At 40.3% G+C, this 23,925-nt stretch overlaps 1 protein-coding gene across 3 annotated transcripts in view; it reads left to right on the top strand.

Moving 5' to 3' along the window:
• PKN2 (protein kinase N2) overlaps window positions 1–23,925 on the top strand; it is a 165,200-nt gene that overhangs the window by 137,737 nt on the left and 3,538 nt on the right. For all 3 annotated transcript variants that reach the window (XM_040360077.1, XM_040360076.1, XM_040360075.1), the window contains exons 16-21: window positions 6,366–6,542; window positions 9,569–9,631; window positions 11,110–11,186; window positions 17,361–17,503; window positions 18,045–18,152; window positions 23,172–23,252. In XM_040360077.1, coding sequence (XP_040216011.1) covers window positions 6,366–6,542; window positions 9,569–9,631; window positions 11,110–11,186; window positions 17,361–17,503; window positions 18,045–18,152; window positions 23,172–23,252 — 649 coding nt within the window. The remainder of the gene's footprint in view (window positions 1–6,365; window positions 6,543–9,568; window positions 9,632–11,109; window positions 11,187–17,360; window positions 17,504–18,044; window positions 18,153–23,171; window positions 23,253–23,925) is intronic.

Below are 23,925 nucleotides of genomic sequence, written 5' to 3'. Positions count from 1 at the left end.
CCTGGTAGCCAGAGTTTATTGCTGTCACTGGCATTACCCATGCAGGGTTTCAACCTCTCAGGTAAGACATCAATTAGGTGTATCTCCCACATGTCCAGTAACCGAGAGCTTCTCTATAGGATTGCTAAGATTGAGACACCGTCCCTACGAGGACGTTTTCACCCCATTGATGTATCACCTGCCACCTTCTAGTCTGGCCAACAGACACTGTATTATGCATAAGTGCCAGCCTCCTAGGTACCTGCACCATATTCAGTTATGTCAATATATCTAAACAACAAACAAAAACATTTCCTTTCCTAATAAACAAAAAACATATTTTGCAACTCTTGTTCTGAAGGATTGGATACGTTATACTCCTTCCCCAACCTCCAACCCATTGCATTTGTATTCAAGTCCGTTTGCATCCATAAATGACAGGAGAGACTTTGGCAAAATGTTTCAAGCGTCTCGTTGTTGGGCAAAGTCTTTCCGATTCAGTATTAGTGCAAAAATTGTCCTTAAGAAAAAGAAACCTTATATTTCAAGTATTACTCTGAATCTTTTCTCTCCTGAACGTTTATCAGAACAAATTTTCGGTGTGGTATGGCACCGACGAACTGCCAACCAGATGAACATTCTTCATCTCTGTTCCAGAATCCTCTCCAATTTCGCTCCACCAAGATTCTGGAATTAAAGAACAAGGGCAGAATCAAATTCTTATCGCATAATATCTCATAACACAGTAATTTAGTGTTCCTGACTTCTGAACAAATTATCAAAACAACCATGACTCCTCTCGGATGACCCATTCTAAAATGGATCCCCATGGTACAAGCAAAAATCTAAAATAATAAAAAAACTGAATGTGAACGTTGCTTCTCAAAAATTCAAAATTGTAAGCATTAAGAAAAAACAATGCATTATCTGTACTTTAAGATCTATGCATTACTCGCCCTTTCAGGTGGATAAATCACAAAATATTGGAATTCTTTCCACCTGAATGAAACAAAAAATAAAATAGATGAAACACTAGTAATAAACAAATGAAGGGAGAGAAAAAAAATTTAGAGAATTTTTTTTTTTTGAAAAATGAAAAATTAATAATAAAATAAAATTATAAAAAAAAATTAAAAATATGAAAATTAATAATGATAAAAAAAATTGAATAATAAAAAAAATTAAACATGAGAACAAAATTAAAAATGAAAATTAATAAAATAATAAAAAAATGACAAAATTAATTAAAAAAAATTATGCTACAAATTATGGAAAAAAAATTATATATATATATTTTTTTTAAAATCTGGCCATCAACACACAACAATAACACGGTAAGACAACCACCATCAAACAATGACAAACACTCAACTTTTAATTAAAGATATCCATGGACTTTCCTCCTGAGAAGAGTGAGCGCTCATTTCTATCTGGAAGAGAATTAGTTAATGGGAAAAACAAAAACAAAAACAAACATCTGTACTTCATCACAATCATTTGTAACCTCACTTGTAACTCTATCATCCATCAATGTCTGACTATCGTTAAAAAAAAAAAAAAATTTCATTGTTTGCAAACAATTACTAATTAATGAGCTCATGGTACCATGTGATAATCGATTATACATTTACAATAACCCAACCCCTTTTCTGTTAAATTTGCCCACTGTTGTTCTCACTTGTAGGATCTGCAAAAAAAACAAACATTAGTATCCAAACCAGTTTAACGTCTTCCCTGGCTTCTAGAAAAAGGAACACAACGACAGTTATTATGCACAATTATCACAACAATCGACTTTTTAAGTCCCTCAAGCCTTTTGCCATTTTGTAATGCAGGGGGGAACAATTGCCATATTTTCCTATACTAAGCAGGCAGTATTGTGAAACTTTGCCATATTGCACAGGAAAAGTGGCAATGCCATCTGCATCCAATTACATACAAGCCAGAACGGTAGATTAGCCCAGGGGGCACCCATTGGAATGTTCATCCAGTCTTGTTGACTGTAATTAGGGCGTTGGCTGTCATTTATTATCTCCTCTTGAGAATTGTGTGCTCTGTCCTGGCTGCTACCTTCCATATCAGACTTTTGAGGTAGGCTGTTCTTACCCTGGGGGGGGGGTTTTATTGCAGATACCTGTATTTCTGGCACTTCCTGCTGCATGCCAGCAATCCCAAGGGCTCCACTCCATTTAGAATGTCTGAGCTCTCTATGCCTTCCTGTACCTCTGCTTTTTAGGGATAAATCTGCCTTTGACCCATATTCCCTATGACTGGACTCCTGACAGTAGTCTCGCAGGATATTAACAAAATTTTGGTAGGATCTAGCATTTCTCAGAGCCATTCTAGCAGGGTAGCTTACATAACATTTATTGGCCATTGAGTATATGAAACTTGCATCATCCTCCAATAAGTCAGGACAGTTGAACACTTTCGTATACAATGCAAGATACTCACTGCAGAATAATATCGGGTCATTTCCTCTCCTAAATTTCATTCGTTGCAAATCACTCATACCATTATCACGACTGTCTACAATACGTCGCAACTCTCTCCTCCGAACTTCTGCATCTGCTAAGTTATCATTAACCTGTGCCGACAACTTGCCTACCACAGGTCCTGGTAGCCATGCTTTCAGAAGAGAGCATGCATCCTCATTATTCAAGTGGAATTTAAGTACTAGAGCCTCAAATTTATTGGACAGGCTCATTGGTGATTCCAGACTGTTAAATTCACCCAGAACCTGGCATAACGTAAGTCTCTCTTGGATTGTAATCACACTGTTATTCTGTTTTGCAGCCATAGGTGCAATATCTGACTGTGTTTCAGAACGGCTCTTTTCCTCAGTGACTGTGCAGATACTGGCCAATTCACATGAGCCCTTGTGCTCGTTGAGCGATACAATATATTGCTCTTTAGTAAGAAGCTGGGAGTTTGCCTTTGCTAATTTCCTTTCTAAAGATATAACCACCTCTTCCATCTCTGACAACTTTATTTGCAATGATTCTAAAAGTTTGCTCTTCATCTGACCGTCCGCTCTCTGCATCTGAAGCTGCTCTTCTAGACCCCTATTTATTGCCGACATGCTATCTGCTTTTGTCTGCAATTTCTCTATCTCATTACTGGATGTTGTTGCAATCTTTCGAAGTTGCTCACTGAATCTCCCTACATCTTCAGTAGCACGTCTACTGTCTGCTTCCTATTTCTCTCCCATTTCCTCCGACAGAACCTTTATTCTAATCAATGCTGCGATTTCATTAGCCAATCTCTCCTTTTCCACTTTCTTTATCTGTTTACCCACTAATCTGGCATTATGTTGCTGACACTGAGATAATAGTGCATTACACTGGCTCTTAAGAGGTTCGTCTGCACATGAATGATAACTCACAGAGGCATGCTTTTTAACATATGTATACACAAGTTCCATTTTGCAACTATACAATCCACCCAATTCTTTTAGTACTAATGTTCTCACACTTAGCCACCTACACCCTGTAGACAAAACTATTTAACACGTACCTTTAATTAAACTGCACTTTCCCCCCACAAAAAAATGTATTCACCATTACATATGTTTTCTTGGCTCAGATCATTTGCATGTCAAAGACCTGGAAAGGGGGGTCATTCGGGCTGTCAGCAGTTGAGAAAACACACATCACCCACACCCACCATTCAATTAACTTGTGTCAAAGACAGAGAGGGGGGGGGGGTTGCTCTTTAAACATGAGAAATGGTGTTCTATAGTTCAAACTTTAACACAACAGCGCTTTGGGCATGTTAATTCATCTAACACAACATGACAATCCCTGGATCTCACACACTTCCGCACAAACAAACGTACCTCTCACACTGCCCCGAGTAATGAGCCAAACTAAATTCTCTTAGCTATTACAACTCACGAACAAAAAAAAACAAAAACAAAAAACACAAACCGCTGTACTAGCTTTTACTATTCTCATTCATTACCACTTTTACGCGATGTCATTCAAAACAATATAACCCTTTTGCATATACATAGGAAAGACTCATCACACATACCGTCCTATCAGCTGCCTTGTATTTTTGAGCACTTCGGTCCTGTAGGTTCTATGTGGCTTTTAGGGTTACCACAGTCCCATCTGGGGTGCCAATTGTAGAATTTGCTGTATTTTACAAGGCTATTTAATATAGTCTAAACTAATAATCTCAAGAGATATTCACAGGTTCCCTCTATCTACTGCATACATGAATTCATTGATCTACGCCTATTAAGACACACACATACGCACTGCTGCTGGTAAATGAACATCTGTGTTTATTCCCAAGGAAATAGGGATAGTCCGATATCACACATTAAAACATCATAATATACACACATATACAAGAGAAATTCATATATACTTATCACATCTGTAAGACCAGCTGGTTAGCAGAGAGCTTAAAGCTCCCATGGCCGGTATCAAGAGGAGGGAGAAAGAGCTATAAGGCCTTGGCCTGGCCACATGTCTTATACCCAAGATGGCCACCAGGTTTCCATGAAGCCTTTGGTCAGCCAAGATCCTCACTCACCTAGAATCCAAGAGAAATAGAGAGCTCTGCCATCCAGTCCCACTCACTCAATGCTCATTCAAAACCCCACCCATATGTGCCTATCCAATCAGCTGTACTTCCAAAACATCCTCTCCTCTAGGGGGGGGAGGTATTGCAGTTGATTATCACAAAACTCTTTGAAGCCTGTAGCACAGCAGTGCAAACTGCAGGGGGCCCACTTCCTCTGTAGCTTCACTTAAACCATGGGATCAAGTGTCATTCCATTGTAAACCCAGATCTCTTTAGCCCAGATTATTTTGACTGTACTCCAACAGGGGCCAACCTGCCAGATTTTATCTTTGTCTTTTCTTATGGATGTTCATTTATTTCCACACTGAAGATAAGAAAACATTGTTGCTGTCAAAACCAGGGAATGTGATCTTGCTCTGTGGACTTTTCTGATTTCTATCTGCATTTTAGGCACTTATCACGAGAGACTATTTTTTGTGTATTTTTTTCATTAAGGACTATTTATTTATATATTATTTTTTTGTTCAAACAAAAGTTCTCTTTTTTAGATATATTTATATATTGTTGTGGGTTGCGCTAATTTTTTTCACTATTTCAAAAATTTCAATTTTGTTTTCACTAATTTACTAATTTCCCACTCTACCCTGTCACAAGGTTAATTACATTATGGATATAAACTCTTTGGAAATTGTATTTTAGTGTACTAGATCAGTGGTCATCAACCCTGTCCTCAGGGCCCACTAACAGGTCAGATCCTTTGTATTACCTTGGGGAGATGCAGACTAGAATACTGCTATCACTGAGCAGCAAATGATATTACCTGTGATGTATTTCAGTTATCTTGCAAACCTGACCTGTTAGTGGGCCCTGAGGAAAGGGTTGATGACCACTGTACTAGATTATAGGGTTTCTCATCAAACTATAAACCACACACGTTAATATTTATAATGCAATACGCACGGCACTTTGTTAGCTTTAAGCAGTCCTAGACCTCTGCTTATGATAAAAGGTTCTTGCATGTAATGCACACAATAGAGAGAAGATAGTCACCGCTCCAATTTGGTATGTGGATAAATCCGTATCCTCTCAGAGAAACCCAGGTGCCGGCAATGCACAAAGCAATTGTAGAAAGAAATGTTTGGACAGCCGCACTCTGGAAAAACCCCCTCGGTTGCCCTCCATTGACAAAAGTTATCAAACACCACACATCACAGCAAAGACAGGGGCACACAGCTGACGCCTCGCACTACAATCAGTGCTTACTCATAGATTATGAGTAAGCACTGATTGTAGTGCGAGGCGTCGGCTGTGTGCCCCTGTCTTTGCTGTGATGTGTGGTGTTTGATAACTTTTGTCAATGGAGGGAAACCGAGGGGGTTTTTCCAGAGTGCGGCTGTCCAAACATTTCTTTCTACAAATGTAATGCACACAGCTGCCATTTGTGTGATAAATGCCATGTCATGCAGCAGTCTGTTCATCAAATATGTGGTCAGAGGCCAGCTTTTTTCTGATGGTAGTGGATCTTTCAGAAGTGGAGCTCTCAGCATGCACTTGACTTTCTTTTGCTCCTCTAATGCTCTGTTCGCCATTGGGAGTGAGGAAACCTCAACTTGTGTAAGCTCAATTGTGATCTCAAGTTGGAGTTCTCCCTTCAACTACATAACAGTGGTAGACCATTTATCAAGCACCAAGTTTCCCACTCCTGCTCCTCCGTCCCTAGAAATACTGGTTGAGTACATGCTGCAAGGGTCCTTGCCCTCTCTAAATATTTCCAAAAGGTGATGTATTCTCATTTTACTGTTACACTTTTCTTTTGTTTAACAAGCTGTTTTCTTTCTGCTGTACTTTAGCCTTATGTGTGAGAAGCGCATCTTTGAAACTGTGAATAGTGTGCGGCACCCGTTCCTGGTGAACCTGTTTGCTTGTTTCCAAACCAAAGATCACGTGTGCTTTGTGATGGAGTATGCAGCTGGAGGAGACTTGATGATGCACATTCACACGGATGTTTTTTCTGAACCAAGAGCTGTGTAAGTTTCTAAACTACTTCAGGGTCTGTTTTTTCGTAAGTGTAGAAAAGGCTGATTGGGCATGAATGGACTAATCTCCCACTGCGGCTATTGTATTCTTATAGTCTGCAGCTGTCAGAATTACCAGAACAGAAGCTACATCTGATTGGATGTAGCCACTGTTCACCTAACAATTTTCTGCCCAGCTCCTTTGACTTGTCTATCGAAAGAGTTTAGTCTGGAGGATGCCTGTAGAGTCACCCTTAAAGCCAAGTTCTGGCATTTTATGAGGAACTAAACAAAATATGCTCAGTTTATGAATACCTTTTTTATTTTCAAGCACTTGAACTAGCAACACAACAGCAAAATGGTTTACTGTGTAACCTTTTCTGAATTGCATTCTAATAAAAGCAGTGTTTTCGGCATTGCATTAATCTGCAGCAACCAGAATTACTAAAGTGATTGTAGCTTTCCTTGATTGAAAATATTCCTCTCCGTTGCTATATCAATGGATCTAACACTGCTTGGAGCCATGTCAGGGGGGGGGGGGGGGGGTCATGTTATTACAGATATGCATGTAAAAGATCTAGCGTGCCAAGGCCCCTTTGACTTGTGTAATGATGAAACCACAAGCAATTGTCCACAATACAGAATCTTCAGGCCAGGTTTTTTTTTTCCCCTTAACCTCCCTGGCAGTATGATTGTCAGATTTTTGATGCTGAAAGCGGTACAATTGTTTTGCATGGAAAATTTGGCATTTTGTATTTTAGGCCTGTAATTCTTAGGAATAACTCACTTAAATCTGTCCAAACAAGAGTCTAGTAAACATCCCTGGTATGATAAAGTTTGAAACACAAAATCATTGTAATATAATAAATAACTATAAATATAACAAATATAATAATAATTATTCAATAATGTAATCAAATGAAAAACAATGAAATTTGCTCAGTTTCCGAATTGTCGTTGTCATTACTTTCAGTGTTTGATGACGAATTTCCCCACAAATCACTTTCGCTCAATTTTGCAAGTGATTCTAATTTATTATCGCTTTTGATGTAAAGGGACACTTTTTGATTGCTATGGAAAATCTCCAGTTTTCAGGCAGAAAGAAAAGTATTTATAAGATAAAACTGCATGCAGGTCACTGGACAAACCACTAGGGACAAAGGGGATGTGTATTTATTCGATACAATACTGTAATCTGTAAGATTACAGTATACTGTATCTATACTGTGTTTTTTACTTTTTTAATTTGGTTCCGAACTCGGTTCCCGTGCGTCGCAACGCTCGCAGGGAACCGAGCTCGGCACTGTGAATCAAGCGAGACACGGAGGCTCGCAGATCACAGCGGGGAGACATCGCAGGATCCAGGGGACAAGGTAAGTAACCTCTACATGGATCATGCGATGCAATCCTGTGTGTGGCTCGGGGCTACCGCTTTTGGTATGAAAAATTCACCCTGAGCCACACTCGGCAATACCGCTCAGCAGGTTAAGACTGTTGTTTTTTTTTGTTTTTTCTTAGCCCCTCTCAGACAGGATGCATTCTCCAGCTTTCTGTCCTGATGACCATCTTCTCAAGAATTTCCCAAGTAGAGACAGACAGCAATAAAAATCTGACTGAGGCTCTAACCATTCTCCAATGATGATGATTTCACTCCTGTCATAATCTGTTGAAATACTACCTCAACTTGAAAAGCACAGCGTGCCTGACATTGGCTTTATGGCCATACACATGCTCAGTCAGAAATGGCTAGCTAGACAGTTTAATGGCAAAAGCATTAGTGGACAAAGTGCCTATCTGACACCACATTTGGCTCTACCCTTTCTGTTTGTGACGGCTTCAAGCTACCAGTACACAGGCAAATTTACTTGACAGGTTCTCTAACCTATGTTTACAACCTTTTTTTGGTTAAGGCACCCTTTAAAATGATGTGCATTCTGGAGGCACCCCATTCTAAAATGTAAAAGACAAAACAAATAGTTTTACATAATGCAGCAACATCCTCAGATATGACACCAAACATTAGAGAAGATTCATTCTTCCAAAGCAAACCTACTTTTGCACACCGGTACTGACTTGCATTCCAATGTTTCTCGTATCTCAGTTGCTTTCCCTCACTCAGCTTTTTGCTGATGGAGAGTAGGCAGGGGAGGGGAGAAAGGATGCTGTGCAGGCTCCCAGTTTTCTGCTCATCAACCAGTGACTTCATTAGTTGTAATGGTGCACAATGAAAACCTGTGGCTTTGTGTAACTAAATGGCAGTCTCGATCTGCCTACTGGCTTGTACACATTTTTTGGGCAATTTTTGTAGGCATTTCGCTAAGGCACAAGGGTTGGAAAATGCTGGGTTAGATCATGTTTGATGCGATATGCTGATAACCTTGCAGTGTGTCAGACATTGTTTGGCCACAGATAACTCCTCCAGTAAATGTATTTTTGTAGGCTCAAATTACTGTCAGAACATATTTAGCTTAGTAGACTATCACACCGTCGAAAGAAAACCGAGTTAAAGGACAAGTTTTTGGAACTTGTTACATGTTCCACCAATTTTTAGGGGGTAACATGTTCCAGCATCTGCAGCCTCAACTCTGTGCTCCCATCACCACACCCCTATCCCAACTCCCTGTGCCAGCGGGAGGGAGAGCTTCTCCCCCCACCCGCTTTCACAATTTGAAAACCATGCAGACCTCCACTCCCCGTGCCTGCAAACAAATGTGCATTTATTTTTATTAATTTTTTTTCAAAGGGTGAGCGTATCCTTTAACATGCAAGAATAGAGATTATTGGCTGAAGATCATCTTGCCTACTCTAATGCTTTATGCTGTAACCCTGTAGCATGTTTCTTAGAAGTAATCTCTCCACTGTCCCACCAGGCTGTGGTGGAGTAAGTTTGTGTAATCTCTTCAGTAGTCTGTCAGTATATACTACTGATTCTTTGGGTGATGTATTGTTGTCTGTGCTGCTGAAGTCACCGGATGACATAACCCATAACAGTGTGTCTGCAATTACCAGCTACTTTAAAATGCTTTTTTGTTTTTCAGGTTTTATGCAGCTTGTGTGGTTCTTGGCTTGCAGTATTTACACGAGCACAAGATTGTTTATAGGTGAGTTACCCTTAAGTACATGTTAAGTACTGATGACGGCACCATTTCATCAATTCAGTGTGTTTTTAATAAGTTGTGGGTGGAAACACTGTGAAAGTGTCTGTTCGATTGTTGAAAATGCCATAATTACAGTTCACACTTTGTATTCTTAGATTTGCTACCTGATGCCATTCCTACCTTATTGCATTCATGTGCTGAATATAGTTGCCCACTCATGCAGATGTACAGGGCTTCATAGATTTATAGAACTGTTTACTGGATCCTAAACTCTAAAAGCCCTTTAGAGTAGTTTAGCTGCTTTACAGCAGCACATTATATTTATGAAGGCTTGTCTGTGCTACCAACTATTAAAGGCCAAGTCACTGGTTTGGCTTACAGTACTTATACCTTAGATTGGCAGAAGAGAAACCCCTCATCCATCATGCTGGCTTTATTCCACAGCTTTTAAATCTGTTCTTTTTACATGCATTCAGAAAACGCTCAGCTCCGGGCTTCATTTTGCGATTGACCCGGAGGGAGGTTAAGATTCATTAACATATGCAGAAGCTGTCAGCATTGTATAAACTGTATGTATCGGATGCATACATTGTAGAGTGCTGTTTTCTGGCAGCGGGATGGGGGATTTCCTATCCTGCTGTTGGAACAAAATTGAGTTGGGCGAAGTGCTGCTTGGCCATTCATTGTAAACGTATTTTCTGAATGAATCCAAGGCTATGTCTGATTGGCTGAGGTGGAGAGGCAGGCAGATGATGTCACAATCTCCACTTTCACGGTGGAACACAGAGCTGTATAATGTATGTAGCTGATGTTACAGCGCATACAGAGCTAATTAAAACATGGAGTTAGGCTGGCCATGTGTTATACAATTTTCTTGTGCAACTTTCCTTTAGGCTGCTTTCACACTGGGGCGTCGGCGGTAGAGCGCCGCTTTTTTAAGCTTCGCTTTACCGTCATTTTTGCAGAGCTTTTCAGCCTGCTAGGATGGTGCTTTTAACCCCCGCTAGTGGCACGGAAAAGGGTAAAAATTGCCCACAAATGTATACACATCCTGCCAGCGCATCGCCTCAGTGTGAAAGCACTCAGGCAGGGGTGCTGTTTTTTAGGTGCTTTACAGGCGCTATTTTTAGCCCAAAAGCGCCTGAAAAAAATGCCTAGTGTGAAAGGGGTCTTAGATTCACTAAAACCATATAATACTTTTAATTTGTATGCAATCGGGCAGGCCCTTGTGCTACATAGTTGAAGGTAAATGTAAAGAAAATTGAATAAAAAAATTGTATGGTGTATGGCCAGCTTAAGGCTTTAAGCTTTACATAGCATTTCCACCTATGCAGCAGGCTCTTTATTCTGGCGTTTTCCCTTTAATAGCAAATAGAAGTAAAAGGACCAAGAGAAACCTCTTTCCACATTTCCTGTATTAGAAGTAAGTTTATTAATGTTTTCTATGAAAAGTCTCAAGCAAATCTTACATGTTCACCTAGGGATTTGAAGCTGGACAATCTCTTGTTGGATACAGAAGGATTTGTAAAAATTGCTGACTTTGGTCTTTGCAAAGAAGGTAATGTGCACATTTTATTAAATTATCTGTTGTAATTTACTCTCTTTGTTGGAGTTCTTATTCTGGTGACCCTAACAAGTATGCTATCCAGTGAGCACAGCTCTAAACACTGAGGCTGACTTGGGGTGCACACTCAACATACATACACATACATGTATATTGCAGATGAAAATGTGTTCTAAACTACAAGATAATATGCTGCTGTGAATAGCTTCTGCAGTTTTTACAGAAAAATATTGGTGCTGGTAGATGGTAAAATTAACTCTTATAGTGCATGAAAGCCACTAAAGTGCATGTCCAACCCAACCACGCCTTTTATTTTTTTCTCTCCGTGTGACATTGGTTTCACAAGATGGGATAGGAAGGAAAATCTCCAACAGCAACACCCCTTTTCCGTTAACGTTTTTAATCGCTGTTCGTGCCCCCGTTGCTGATTTTTCCTTTTCTGTCAGGTGAAAAATGTCACCTTTTACAACACATGCTCTGTTCAAAAGTAAAAAAAATATATGATAGAAATTGGTACAGTATTCCCCTGTACCAATAACAAAGTATGGAGGAAAAATACCTACATACTTTCCCAAGAGAAACATTTTGTCTGTGATGAAAGAAAACATTGGAGAATGTGTTGTACTTGATGATACTGGTTTGATGACCTATGGTGTGCTCATAACGCTTTGTTAGGGGTCTTTTAATACAGATGGCAGCTAGGGGATAAAAGAAAGAAAGAAAAACCTATGAATTAAACTACTAAAACATACCGAAACTGAAGAACAACTCAAAAAAATCCCAAGTGATATGAAATTGGCACAACAACTAAACAATCTAAGAACAGAACTGAGATATAGGCTGAAGGATAACCACAACAAATACATGAAACAAATTAAACTAAATTACTATTCTAAAAGTAATAAAGCGGGTAAACTTTTGGCAAAATGTCAAAATAAAAACTCCTTCTCAGAATACTATGAATCACTATATAACCTTGAAGATCAATTCACCCCAAAATATAGCTGACTAGCTAAAAAATATCAACCTAACAAAAACAGACCAGGAAGATCATACCACAATTGAACAACCCCATCTCACTACAAGAAACTCTCAAAGTAATTAAATCCCTCACTAAAAACAAAACCCCAGGCATAGATGGACTCTCAGGAGAATATTTAAAAGCATTTAGCGAAATACTATCGCCACATCTGACAAAAATGTTCAAACAGGATTATCTAGCCAATTCCCAAAAGAGATGTTGGAAGCATTAATAATTACCTTCCAAAAACCAGACAAAGAATCAGCATAACCTATAAATTACAGACCTATATTACTAAATGTCAACATAAAAATTTATGCTAAGATTATAGCAAATCGTTTAATAAATAATCCTATCTCATTGGGCCCGTTCAAGTAGGATTTGTTAAAGGCAGACAAGCCCCTGAGGGCACTAGGATGATGACTCTAATCAACCATATTGAAAATAACAAAACGCCCGCTCTTTTAGCTTTAGATACTGAAAAAGCATTCGATAGAATGCATTGGCAATATATCCCCAAAACAGAAAAATTTGGCATGAAAGGATTCATATACTCTGCTATTATGTCATTATATTCCCAACCCGAAAAGCTTCAATTTATCCAATGGCACTAGACAAGGATACCCCCTCTCCCCAATAACAATTTTCCTAGCAATAGAGCTATTTGATGAATATTTACACACTAATCCGGACATCAGCGGCATAAAAATAGGACAATATGATCACAAACTGGGTATTTTTGCAGATGACATCTTAACCTTGATAAACCCTGATATATCCCTTTTTTATAATGTTCAGAAGTTATTAGATCAATATAGTAACATGTCTTACTATAAAATGAACCAATATAAATGTTAAATCTTACCCATGAACCTCCACAAAGTCCAAACGGAAAAACTTTGAAAACTTGCATATCCTTCTTCCAAACTATGATGTAAATTTTCCAAAACAAATTAACAATCTGCACCAAATTCAAAAAGCCCAACTTTCTTGGGCCGGTAAAATAGCCGCAAATATTGCCCAAAATACTATATTATTTCTGCTCTCTTCCAATTCCATTACTCTCCAAATTCTTTAAACGTATGAACACTAAATTAAAAAGTTTTCGTATGGAATTGGAATTCCAGCATTCTCAATACTAACTGCCAACAAAGATCTAGGAGGAATGGGACAGCCAGACATTATAAACTATCATTATGTATCTTTATTAGACCAAATTAACCATAGCTTATCATTAGGAGAGGTAAACCAAAATTTAAATATCTAAAAAGAAATTACTATAGGTCATGACCTATTCACCCTTTCTATGGCGAAGCATGTAATAACCCCCAAAAAAAAATACCAGATCTCCTTTCTTTTAAATCAACTTTAATAGCATGAAAACATATTCCATCTAAAACCAAATGGAATCTTGTTCGCTAAAATGGCATTTCCCACCAGAATAATGGGCAGAATAAAGGGAAATTCAGCAAATGCGTATATCTAAAAAATATAAATCTTTCTGACAATATTGTTATCTTAACAGAAATATGGCAAAATTTCACACACCTCAAATTTCAAAAATTAGGATTTTCTACAAACTTCTTTCCCCTTCTTCCCCAGAAAAAAAAAATCCCAACATGTTAAAATGGGGAAAAAGATTTTTCAAAAAACTTTACATGGGAACAATGGCACGAAGCCCTATTGATCACTAGTAAAGCATCCTCATGTATAGAACATTGGGATAATTCACAAAAAAAATCTTAACATGGTATCTGACGCCTTTATAGATTTGTCCAAAATATTCCCTTCCACCTCTCCTGTCGGTTGGAGGTGTGAGGAATTACTCTTTGGTCATGCAAGTTTGAATTTTTTTTAAATCGGTTTCCTCCTTTATTGCAGACCTTACAGGTAACAGCATTATTAGGATTCAATCTAGATGTATACCCACATTGCTATAGAACAATAGTATCACATATCCTAATCGCAGTGAGACTTGCCATTGTCAACATGTGGAAACGCACAGAAGCTCCCAACTTGTCAAATGTCATAAGACTAAACACTCAGGCCTAATACGAATTGATGTTGGCATTCAAAAATCTCTCTATAGCTATTTAAAAAAAAAAAAAAAATGGCAAGCTTGAATAAACAACCCGAGAGCCTCTGATTACTTAAAGTATAGCGATATGTGACACACCAAGACATTAAATTTTTTTTATAGACCCCTGTTCTTTTCATTCCTACAAATTTGAGTATTGGATGACCAGCTCCCGCCTACAGTATTTTTGGGGGGGTAGGTGGTAGTAGGATATCAAACTTTAGGTATTGTACCTTGGCGTTATTACTTCCTGTTATTTCTCAATTTTTGTTATCTGTCCTATGCAATATGATAAGCAATACCAATTAATTGTTTTCATCTATATTGGAATGTATTGTGTCAAAAAATAATACAAATTTTAAGTAAAAAAAAAAAACAATTATAAAACATTTCTCTGGATTTTGGAACCCTTCCTGGCTACATCTATGAATTGCTGTTCCATTAGGTATTTATAAAAATGTTGGTTGCGCCTATCCGTGTACAATCCAGTAATGTTTGGAAACCAAAATGGCTTTCATTATTCAGTGACAAACTTTCTCGAGTACAATAAAATAAAACAAAAAATATTCCAGGCTCCAGTTCAATCTCCTTCCACTCTGCTCTCGCCTCACTGAGCTGACTTTGTCTGCACTTCCTTTCCTCCACGTCCCCTTGGTATAAGACTCCCAAGGAAGACGTGATAGTGGCGCTACACCTGGGATGAGTCGAGTAAACAGAGTACTGTTTGTAGAACATACGGGAGCTGCTGCCCCGTCAAATTTTTTTTTTTGTAAGTGGATTATATGCAATAATTGTGAAACCTTTATATACTACACAATGGGAGTGTATCTTTTATACTGAGGGGACGTGGAGGAAAGGAAGTCTAGACCAGTGGTTCTCAATCTTTTTAGTGCAGTGACCCCTTAATAAAGTTTACCAAGTTGTGGGGACCCCAACAGTAAAATTATTTTCGTAGCGAGGGTTGTCGGCACCCAAAGCAAGACAAGTAATTTGCGCCCCGAACCCATGGATATTTCCACTCTTCCACTCTTACAGTATTAAAAACCCTTATGGTACATTTTAGGATACCACTCTTTCTCTTTGTTCTCCTTTCTTTCCCTTTTATCTCTCTCTATCCTAATTTCTTGTTTTTATTTCCCCATCCCTCTCTCTAGCCAGGTTTCTTGTTCTTTCTCATGCTTTCTCTCCCTTTTTCTTTGTTCCTCTCTCTTCCTCTCCCTTCCATGTATTGATCAAGGTCATCTGCTGATCTGAGAACTGTAGTGAGGACGTTTAATGGAAACTATAATCACAGTTATTCTTACTCACTGTGTCTCTGACTTTGGGTTGTCTCCTAGCAGTGACCCCTATGCTGAAATCAGGAGATGGGGTCCCCTCCAGCCCCTCCCACTTCACATTCCTCACCAGTCAGCTAACCTCTAGTCTCTGCCTCCCACCCATGCCGTGAACTGAATGGGTAGCTGCAAAGAGGCTGAGTGGGCGGCCACGGGCTCCAGGTACAGCTCTGCTGGGCGGCCACAAAAAGGTTGGGAAAGCTGTGCGGGATTCAGGAACAGCCCAGGATTTGGTGACCCCTGACAAATCATCATTCGACCCCCAGGTTGAGAACCACTGGTCTAGACAAAGCCAGCTAAGAGAGCAGAGTTGAAGGAGATTTTACAGCGGAGGAGCCTGGAATTAGCCCCAGCAGGGGAAGGAGATTTTAGACCTGGAAACAGGTCTAAACTGGATGTGAGCTCAGTCATGAAAGGTTGTGAGAGTCACTGCACAATTGTATTAACTGAAATCCACAAGGGTAAAGGTGGAAAATCTGTGGGATATGAGAAGCACATTTTAAAGGGAGAAATATTTGAAAGAAGAAAAGCACTACTAATTGAACTATAGTCATCTGGGACTGTCGCATGTATTTTATTGTACATGAGAAAGTTTGTCACTGAATAATAAAAGCAGTTTTGTGCTATTTTGGTTTAACCACTTCAGCCCCCGGAAGGTTTCACCCCCTTCATGACCAGACTATTTTGAGATACGACACTGCGTTTCTTTAACTGACAATTGCACGTTCATGCAACACTGTACCCAAAGAAAATTTGTCCTTTTTTTTCCCCACAAATAGTTTTCTTTTGGTGGTATTTGATCACCTCTGCGGTTTTTATTTTTTGCGCTATCGACACATTGATTTGGTAAACATCTTTTTGATATCGCATCTACAAACTATAGGATATTTTTATAGCATTTTTATTTTTACTAGTAATGGCAGCGATTTTCGATTTTCATATATATATATATTTTTTTTTTTACAGGACTGCGACATTGTGGTGGACAAATTGGACACAAAGTCGCACTTTTTGGGGACCAGTAACACTAATGCAGTGATCAGTGCTAAAAGAAATGCACTGTCACTGTATAAATGACACTGACAAAAAAGGGGTTAATATGAGGGGTGATCAAAGGGTTAAGTGTTCTCCTAGGGAGTGATTTCTAACTGGGTGATGGTCTAACTGGAGGAAGAGAGACCAATGTTCCTGATTAGCAGGAACACAAGATCTCTCTTCCTTGTTTACATAGGCAGACCGTCGTTCTGCCTCTCCAGTGAGCGATTTGCCGAATCCCGCTGGACCCACTGATTGGCTCCCGGTGTGTTCCATCACAGTGGGTTAGCGGCGGCGCGCATATGCCCCAGACCCCGAAGAGGAAATTATTGCAGTTGGGCCTGCCCTGCCACAGTAAGTGGGTGGTCTGGAAGCAGTTAAAAAAACTTTAACTGGATTGCACACGCTTGGGCGCAGCCAACATTTTTAATTTGTTTGTAGTTGTGGGAACACAATTATTTGTTTGCAGCCGTCAGACACAAGTTAGAAGTGGGGGACACATTAGGTTAGGGAGTGTGGGATAATGCACACCTGTTTCATTATTTATAAGAATTGTATGCCTAGACCTTCATAATTTAAGTTTAATAGCAAACTGTTTAAGAGCATTTACTTTTATTAAGAGCTTGCATGCAGGTGCAAAAACTGCTTGCTGATGGCTAAGAAATAACGCAGTGTGTCCTCTCTCTCTGTCTACTATCCAGGGATGGGTTTTGGAGATAGAACTAGCACTTTCTGTGGCACCCCAGAATTTCTGGCTCCAGAAGTCCTCACTGAAACCTCCTATACCAGAGCAGTGGACTGGTGGGGGCTGGGAGTCCTTATTTATGAGATGCTTGTTGGTGAGGTATGTATACTTGTACAGTATGCTGTATAGGAGTTTGCACATAAAGGTTTAATTGTGTTTACATTCACTTTCATGTTTTGATGAGTGAGAGAGTACATTTGAACTGGTTGGTAAAAGTTTATGGCTTATTAAAGGGTCCCAAGAGACCATTGTAGCTTTAGAAACTGTATAATCCTGCGTACGCATCTTCAGGATGTGCTTTAACATTACAATGTATTATTTATTAAAGAGCTATGTGTGGTAGGGCATCTGCACTTTTGCAATACATTGACCTTTTTGTTTCATTGTGCCTTTTGATGACTTAAGCACATTAGTAATTGTTTTTCATTAGCATTAATATTTTATTGCTGTGTGCATGCTTACGATGAGCAAGGTGGGCGCTTCCCTTAAGTGCTTATCAGACTAGTGATCTGATGGCATCAGATACGGACTGGTATTTGTCAGCCTTTTTGTCAGTAGTTTTCAGTGTATGGACAATTGTACTCGTTGCTTAAAATAATCAAGTTGGAGCCAATATATTGTATGTTTTTGTTTTGACCAGTCCCCATTTCCTGGAGATGATGAAGAGGAAGTATTTGACAGCATAGTCAATGATGAAGTCCGATATCCACGGTTCCTATCAACAGAAGCCATTTCTATCATGAGAAGAGTAAGTTGCCATTGAAACATCATTAGCCAGATTTGATTCTAAAATGTCCTCATTATAGCCTGTTCGTCTGATTAATTGTGTGCGTTTATCATAAGTGGGTAAAGAGTACATTTTATTAAAAAATGTTGTTGACAGGCACAGCTTCTTCTAGTTTTCAATCATAGGGTTTATATCGAGTAGGACACTAGGCCGAAAAACTCAGCACTGCCTATGGGTAGTCCTATCTGGTATAAACACCTTCTCTGCTATAGGAAAACCAGTTAATTCTGCCTAGTGCCCCATGTAGGACCGCGGCGGCCAGTTAAATGTCTCACGGGTGGCGCATATGACCAGGCACCAAATGTCCGTTTCACAGCACTACCCTGGCCAACAGCCCTCCACTTTTGTGGGAGGCAGTTCAGTCTTGTGGAGTGTCACCCATATCCTCTATAGAACCAGTAAGTAGTAGCCCTCCCTCCCGAGGAAACGTTGTGGAGTGCAGGTGCTCTTTGGGATGGTCAGCCCTGCAGGGTTCTCCTCCCTTTCTGCCTGAAAGGTTTCCTACCTGGACCCCTCTCTGCCACCCCTCTTTTGGTAACCCTGTTCTGCTTACTGGCTGGGCTGCTTTACCTGTGGTGCTGACTAGAGCTAGTGGCTTTTTGCCCCATCTGTGGGCATGATGGGGTTAACTGGCTGTGGGGGGGGGGGTGTATTCTATCCTGTACATTGCTGCTGGCATGGTGGGCACCGTTTTTCCTGGGGCCAAAGTTCTTTCCCTAGTGCTACCAGTGGCCGCTTTGCGGTGGCCACTGGTAGCTCTAGGCAGACTGTTTGCTCTCTAGTGGGCGGGATTGTAGTGTCAATATTTCTGTGGTCTGTTCTCTAAGGCTCTGGGTGCGCAGTTTCCTCCCTGGTGGGCAGGATAGCGGTGGCCATTTTGTTGTAGCTATACAGCAGGGACCATCTTGGACTTCTGGTGCCTTTCCTGCTCATGTCAGGCAGGATTTTACTGTCTCTTGTGTTTCCCACATGGTCTTTCTCCTGGTGCCGTGTGGACAGCTCCCAGGCTCCTCTCTTTAGTGCCTGGGTTTTGGATCAAGCTGGGGTACCCTCCCTCTCTGCTTTGGCCTGCTAGGGGGTGTCTAGCAGTCCCATTCAGCTAGTGGACTTCCCTTAGGATGCCTTATTGTTGGGCTTTTTCCTTTTATGAAGTCTCAGAATCATACCTCACTACCTGGCCTTTCCTGGAGGCAACAGGTTCCTTTGGGCCCTCTGTACCACTTGATGCACTGTTGGTGGTCCTGGAGTCCTTTTGGGCACAATCGAGCAGGAAGCTGCCCTCGCTTTTGTTTCAGCTTTGTGCGAGCATGATTTGGGTTCTGCCTCTGCATGTCCTATCCTGTCTGAGGGCCTTGACGATGTGATCCCTGAACCTTAAGACAGCGATGAGTCCTTTTGCTTTCATCATTGAGGATACCTGTGGGGCTACTGGGGAAGTGGCAGTTCTCTTTTGGTACACATAAGCCGCCTTGTGCACCCAAGCTGATTCCCTATCTCACTTATTTTGATACATTTATTTACAAGGATTGGGAGCTATCAGAACGTCATTTTGTGGTCCCAAAACATTTCAGTGCATTACCCCTTTTAAGAACTCTTTCTGAAGTGGACCTCTCCACCTGTGGTAGACCCTTCTATTTCAGGGTTGAATTGGTCAACCATGATACAGAATAAAGGACCTTACTGGAGGGAAGAGCATGTTCCTCCCGCAATCAAGGACAGTCAATGGACCCCACCGCAAGTGTGGTCCTTCTTTCTCTGCGCACAAGATTATTCTTCATTCAGGATCCTCAAATCGATTAAAGGCCCCTGGGGTCCTGGCCCATCAAGCCTACAGACAAGTCCTCCTATCCCTGAAGACTCCCCCACCTGTTTTTGGGGTGGAGGGATGTCTTCGCTGGTTTGCAGACTCATGGACTTCCCTGCTTTCTGACAAATGTTCCACAAACTTATTTTGTCCAGCTACAAAATAATTTCCTTTCTGTTCACCAGAGTTTCTTTCCTATCAATCTTCATCTCTCCCAGTCACACCTGCTGCTCGGGGGGGGGGGGGGGGGGGGTTGATTATGGTCCGGCTGAGCAGCAGTTCTGGGGACAAGCTTGGCCCAGGGTTGCTGGATGCGAGAGGAATCTTGACTACCAATCAATGTTTTGGAACTTCAGGCGATCAGGCTATGCCTGGAACTGTGGACAAGAGCTGCTTCGGGGGGCCTGGTCAGGATCCAGTCAAACAATGCCAGGGTGGTGGCCTATGTCAGTGACTAAGGCAGGATGTGGAGTGCAGCAGCAGAGCTAAAGGCCTCACGCATTCTCCAATGAGCAGGACGTAACATGCCGGCTCCATCGACAGAGCATATGGCAGGAGAAGAAAATTGACAGGCAGACTACCTCAGTTGGCAGACCTTGGATAAAGTAGTCTCTGCATCCGGATGTATTTCATCACCTTTTGTCTGCGGTTGGGCTCTCTGGACGTGGACCTTATGATGTCCTGTTCCAACAGGAAGTTACCGACATGTGGCAAGAGTGAGGGATCCTCTGGTTACCAACTGGTTTGCCTTCAGCAGAGAAGCAGGTTTATACCAGCTATGGCTACCCATTGGTGGTGCCGAGTTTCTTTTGTGTCTAGTGGCACTACAAGCATTAAGAATTACAAGAAGCTGTGTCCGTCAAGGAGTTTTACGGTGAGTAATAAAAATTATGCTTCCTGGTAGAAAGCCATACAAGGTACATGTGTGTAAAGCGACAGATATATATATATATATATATATATATATATATATATATATATATATATATATATATATATAATGTGTGTGTGTGTGTGTGTATGTATATATATATATATATATATATATATATATATATATATATATATATAATATGAATAAACCGGAAATCCAAATATTAAAGTGATTCTAGTGGCTGAAGTTTTTTTTACCTTCATGCATTCTATTGGCGCCTGCTGCTGTCAATCACAGTGAGTGGGGTTGGGGGTCAAGCCCCACTCTGTGTCTTATGGACATACAGAGCAGGGTTTGGGAGCAACCATGTGTAAATGCCCCCAAAGCAAACGGCTTGCTATGGGGGCACTCGGCAGGGCAAAGGATCCAGGAGTGCCGGTGAGGGACACAGAGGAGTATTATGGACCCTCTGTGAAAAATGATTACACAGAGCAGGCAAGTATGACATAAGAACCATGTTTATTTAACCACTTGACAACAGCCTACGTGTGCATGGACACATAGGATAACATGCTGGGAAGTTGATTGACTGTAGAAAAAACATCTGAAGCCAAAAACAGCTGCTGTACAAAACTTCTAGTGTGCATGAGGCCTCAGTGTCACTTTTTAATAAGTCTATTGCAGCACAAAGGACAAGTTTTCCAAGTACAGTACAACCGGTATAATATATGTCCAAGAACATCTTATAGAATTGTATAGCAGAAAGTAATTTGTATGATTCCTCTTGTGTAAAAGTGTTTAGTAAACAAGCATCCAGCGGATGCTTGTATCCATATAAACCTTACAAGAAGAAAGAAGAAATTTGTTTTAAATAAAGTGATAAGACTGTCCAAAATAACTTATTGTGTGAGGATATTGGATGCAATATGGTGTAAATAAGCGCAGCTACTATATACATTAAATTGTGAATCTACAGGAAATAGGGAGGTCATGTCTTATCAGACTTTAGCGCCCTGTGAGACAATGCGCTTATCCATGAATCCCAAGGAGCATAGATTTTGTTTTTAACAGTTTATTTTCAATAACGCAAAGAATTCTCTGCATTTCATAAAAGTGGCATAAAAAAAGGGAACAAAAAGAAAAAGCCATTGTCGACGGTTAGAGTTAAAGTATTACATATTCAGTTGTGACTGAAGCAGATGACGATGGAATACAGGTAGTAGGCACTCTCATGCAATTGTAGAAAAGAAAGAAAAGGGGGGGGGACACAGGCAGAAGAAAAGCTATAGACTACATGTACGTCTTTATAGGGTGGTTCTCCAAAGGGCTTGCTTAATTGTGGTCAATCACATTTCCCCAAATCCCCAGGTTGCTTGAATCCCGGCTCCGAACCCTACTCCAGAGTCGGCTGCCTCTCGCGCACCCATATCTTATCAATTTTTTTAGCCAATTACGTGGAGTCTAGAAGTTAGTGGTTGGTGAACAGAAACTCTAAAAGAAAATGATCATTTAGGATAATGATCATTTGTTGCAAAAAGATGTAGAGCTCTTCCACATTTGGACAATAAATAAGCTGGTGGCTATCAAGACACAAGTTACAAGTGTATATAGTGGTTTGGGCCATGAGGCAATCCCTATTTCTAGTAGGGCGGTTTGAGGAAAGACGGGTACCAGTGAGAAGCGATGAATGAAGTGACATCATTCCAGATGGTATTGATGCATGGACCACTAAATCTTTTCCCAATGTTCCTTTTAGGGGTAATTTATTTTGAGGTTGTATGAGCAGTTTATAAATAATGTTTATGGGGGTTGTAAAAGCGCAGTACATCTCGGGTGACTAAGCAAAGGGTGTGACGGATGCAAAGATATATGTAGAAATCCTTAATATTGATGACAAAGTTTGTAGATGGATCATGGAATGAGAGAGCCTGCATAGAGTTTTCCAACATTTTGGAAACTGGGCAGGATCTAACGGTGGAGAGAAATGCGGGCTCATGAGTGCCAATGCAGAGATAGGCAGGAGTTGTCTATTTTTAAGTATACAGGCTTCGATAACTCATGATCTATTTATATTGATAATAATAAAATGGTTAACTCTTGGATTGCATAAATCTGTATGTTTTGCGCATTATATAATTTAACCATCTGCTGGTTAATATATATATATTTGATTGCCCTTGTTCAACACACACACATTGCACTCAGAGAGGATAAAGATTTCCTTGCAACTAGTTTTCTTATAATCTTAGTGTTTGGGGTCACTCTGTCAGTATAAATTTACAAAATTTCTCCTCTTTGGCAGCTATTAAGAAGAAATCCAGAGCGCCGCTTAGGAGCAAGTGAAAAGGATGCAGAAGATGTAAAAAAGCATCCCTTCTTCAGAGTAAGTACTTTTAAAGTGGCTAAGTAAAATTTAACATCCATGATTAATGAAAAGCCTAGTAACCTACTAGTGTGGTTCTTAAACAAGTCTGGATTTTGGAGCGGACACCTGTACCGACAATGCACATGCATGGTCATCCCTGGTCAAAGCTTGGGACATCTGTGCTAAATTTTGTTTCACTGTCTGGAAAGGGCACTGCTGTGATGGCAGAAAGCCTCTGTTTGTGTTGTGGGTGTTAAAACACACTATATTGGATGGCTTCATTGCCTGGCTCTCATGACCCTCTCATATATTCACCTGGAACAAATGTACAGTTAGCATTTGGACCCTGACTTTTCTGATCTTTCTTGACTTGACGTATTGAAGTCAAAGGGACAGTGTAGTTGCCAAGCACTTTCAGAATGATCAGAAATGGTAGCATCCTTGTTGCTCTCAAGAACAAGCTGCAAGCTACATGGGCATTTTTTTATCTCTTGTTAATGAGAGAATTCCATCTATTAAAAAGAAAAACGCACCCATATTGCAAAAACAAAAATATGCATTTATTTTTGTTGCATTTGAGCCTGAAAAGCATTGCAACAGCGATTGCAGTGCTCTGGCAGACTCGCCCTGCAGCTTAGGTCTGAACCAAGATTCAGACCTTCAGTTACAAAATCATTAGATCGTTAATTGG

Source organism: Rana temporaria, chromosome 7 (genome assembly GCF_905171775.1).
Source record: "Rana temporaria chromosome 7, aRanTem1.1, whole genome shotgun sequence".
Taxonomy (NCBI): domain Eukaryota; kingdom Metazoa; phylum Chordata; class Amphibia; order Anura; family Ranidae; genus Rana; species Rana temporaria.
The sequence above is the reverse complement of the archived record's forward strand: the minus strand, read 5'-3'. Positions and strand labels throughout refer to the sequence as shown.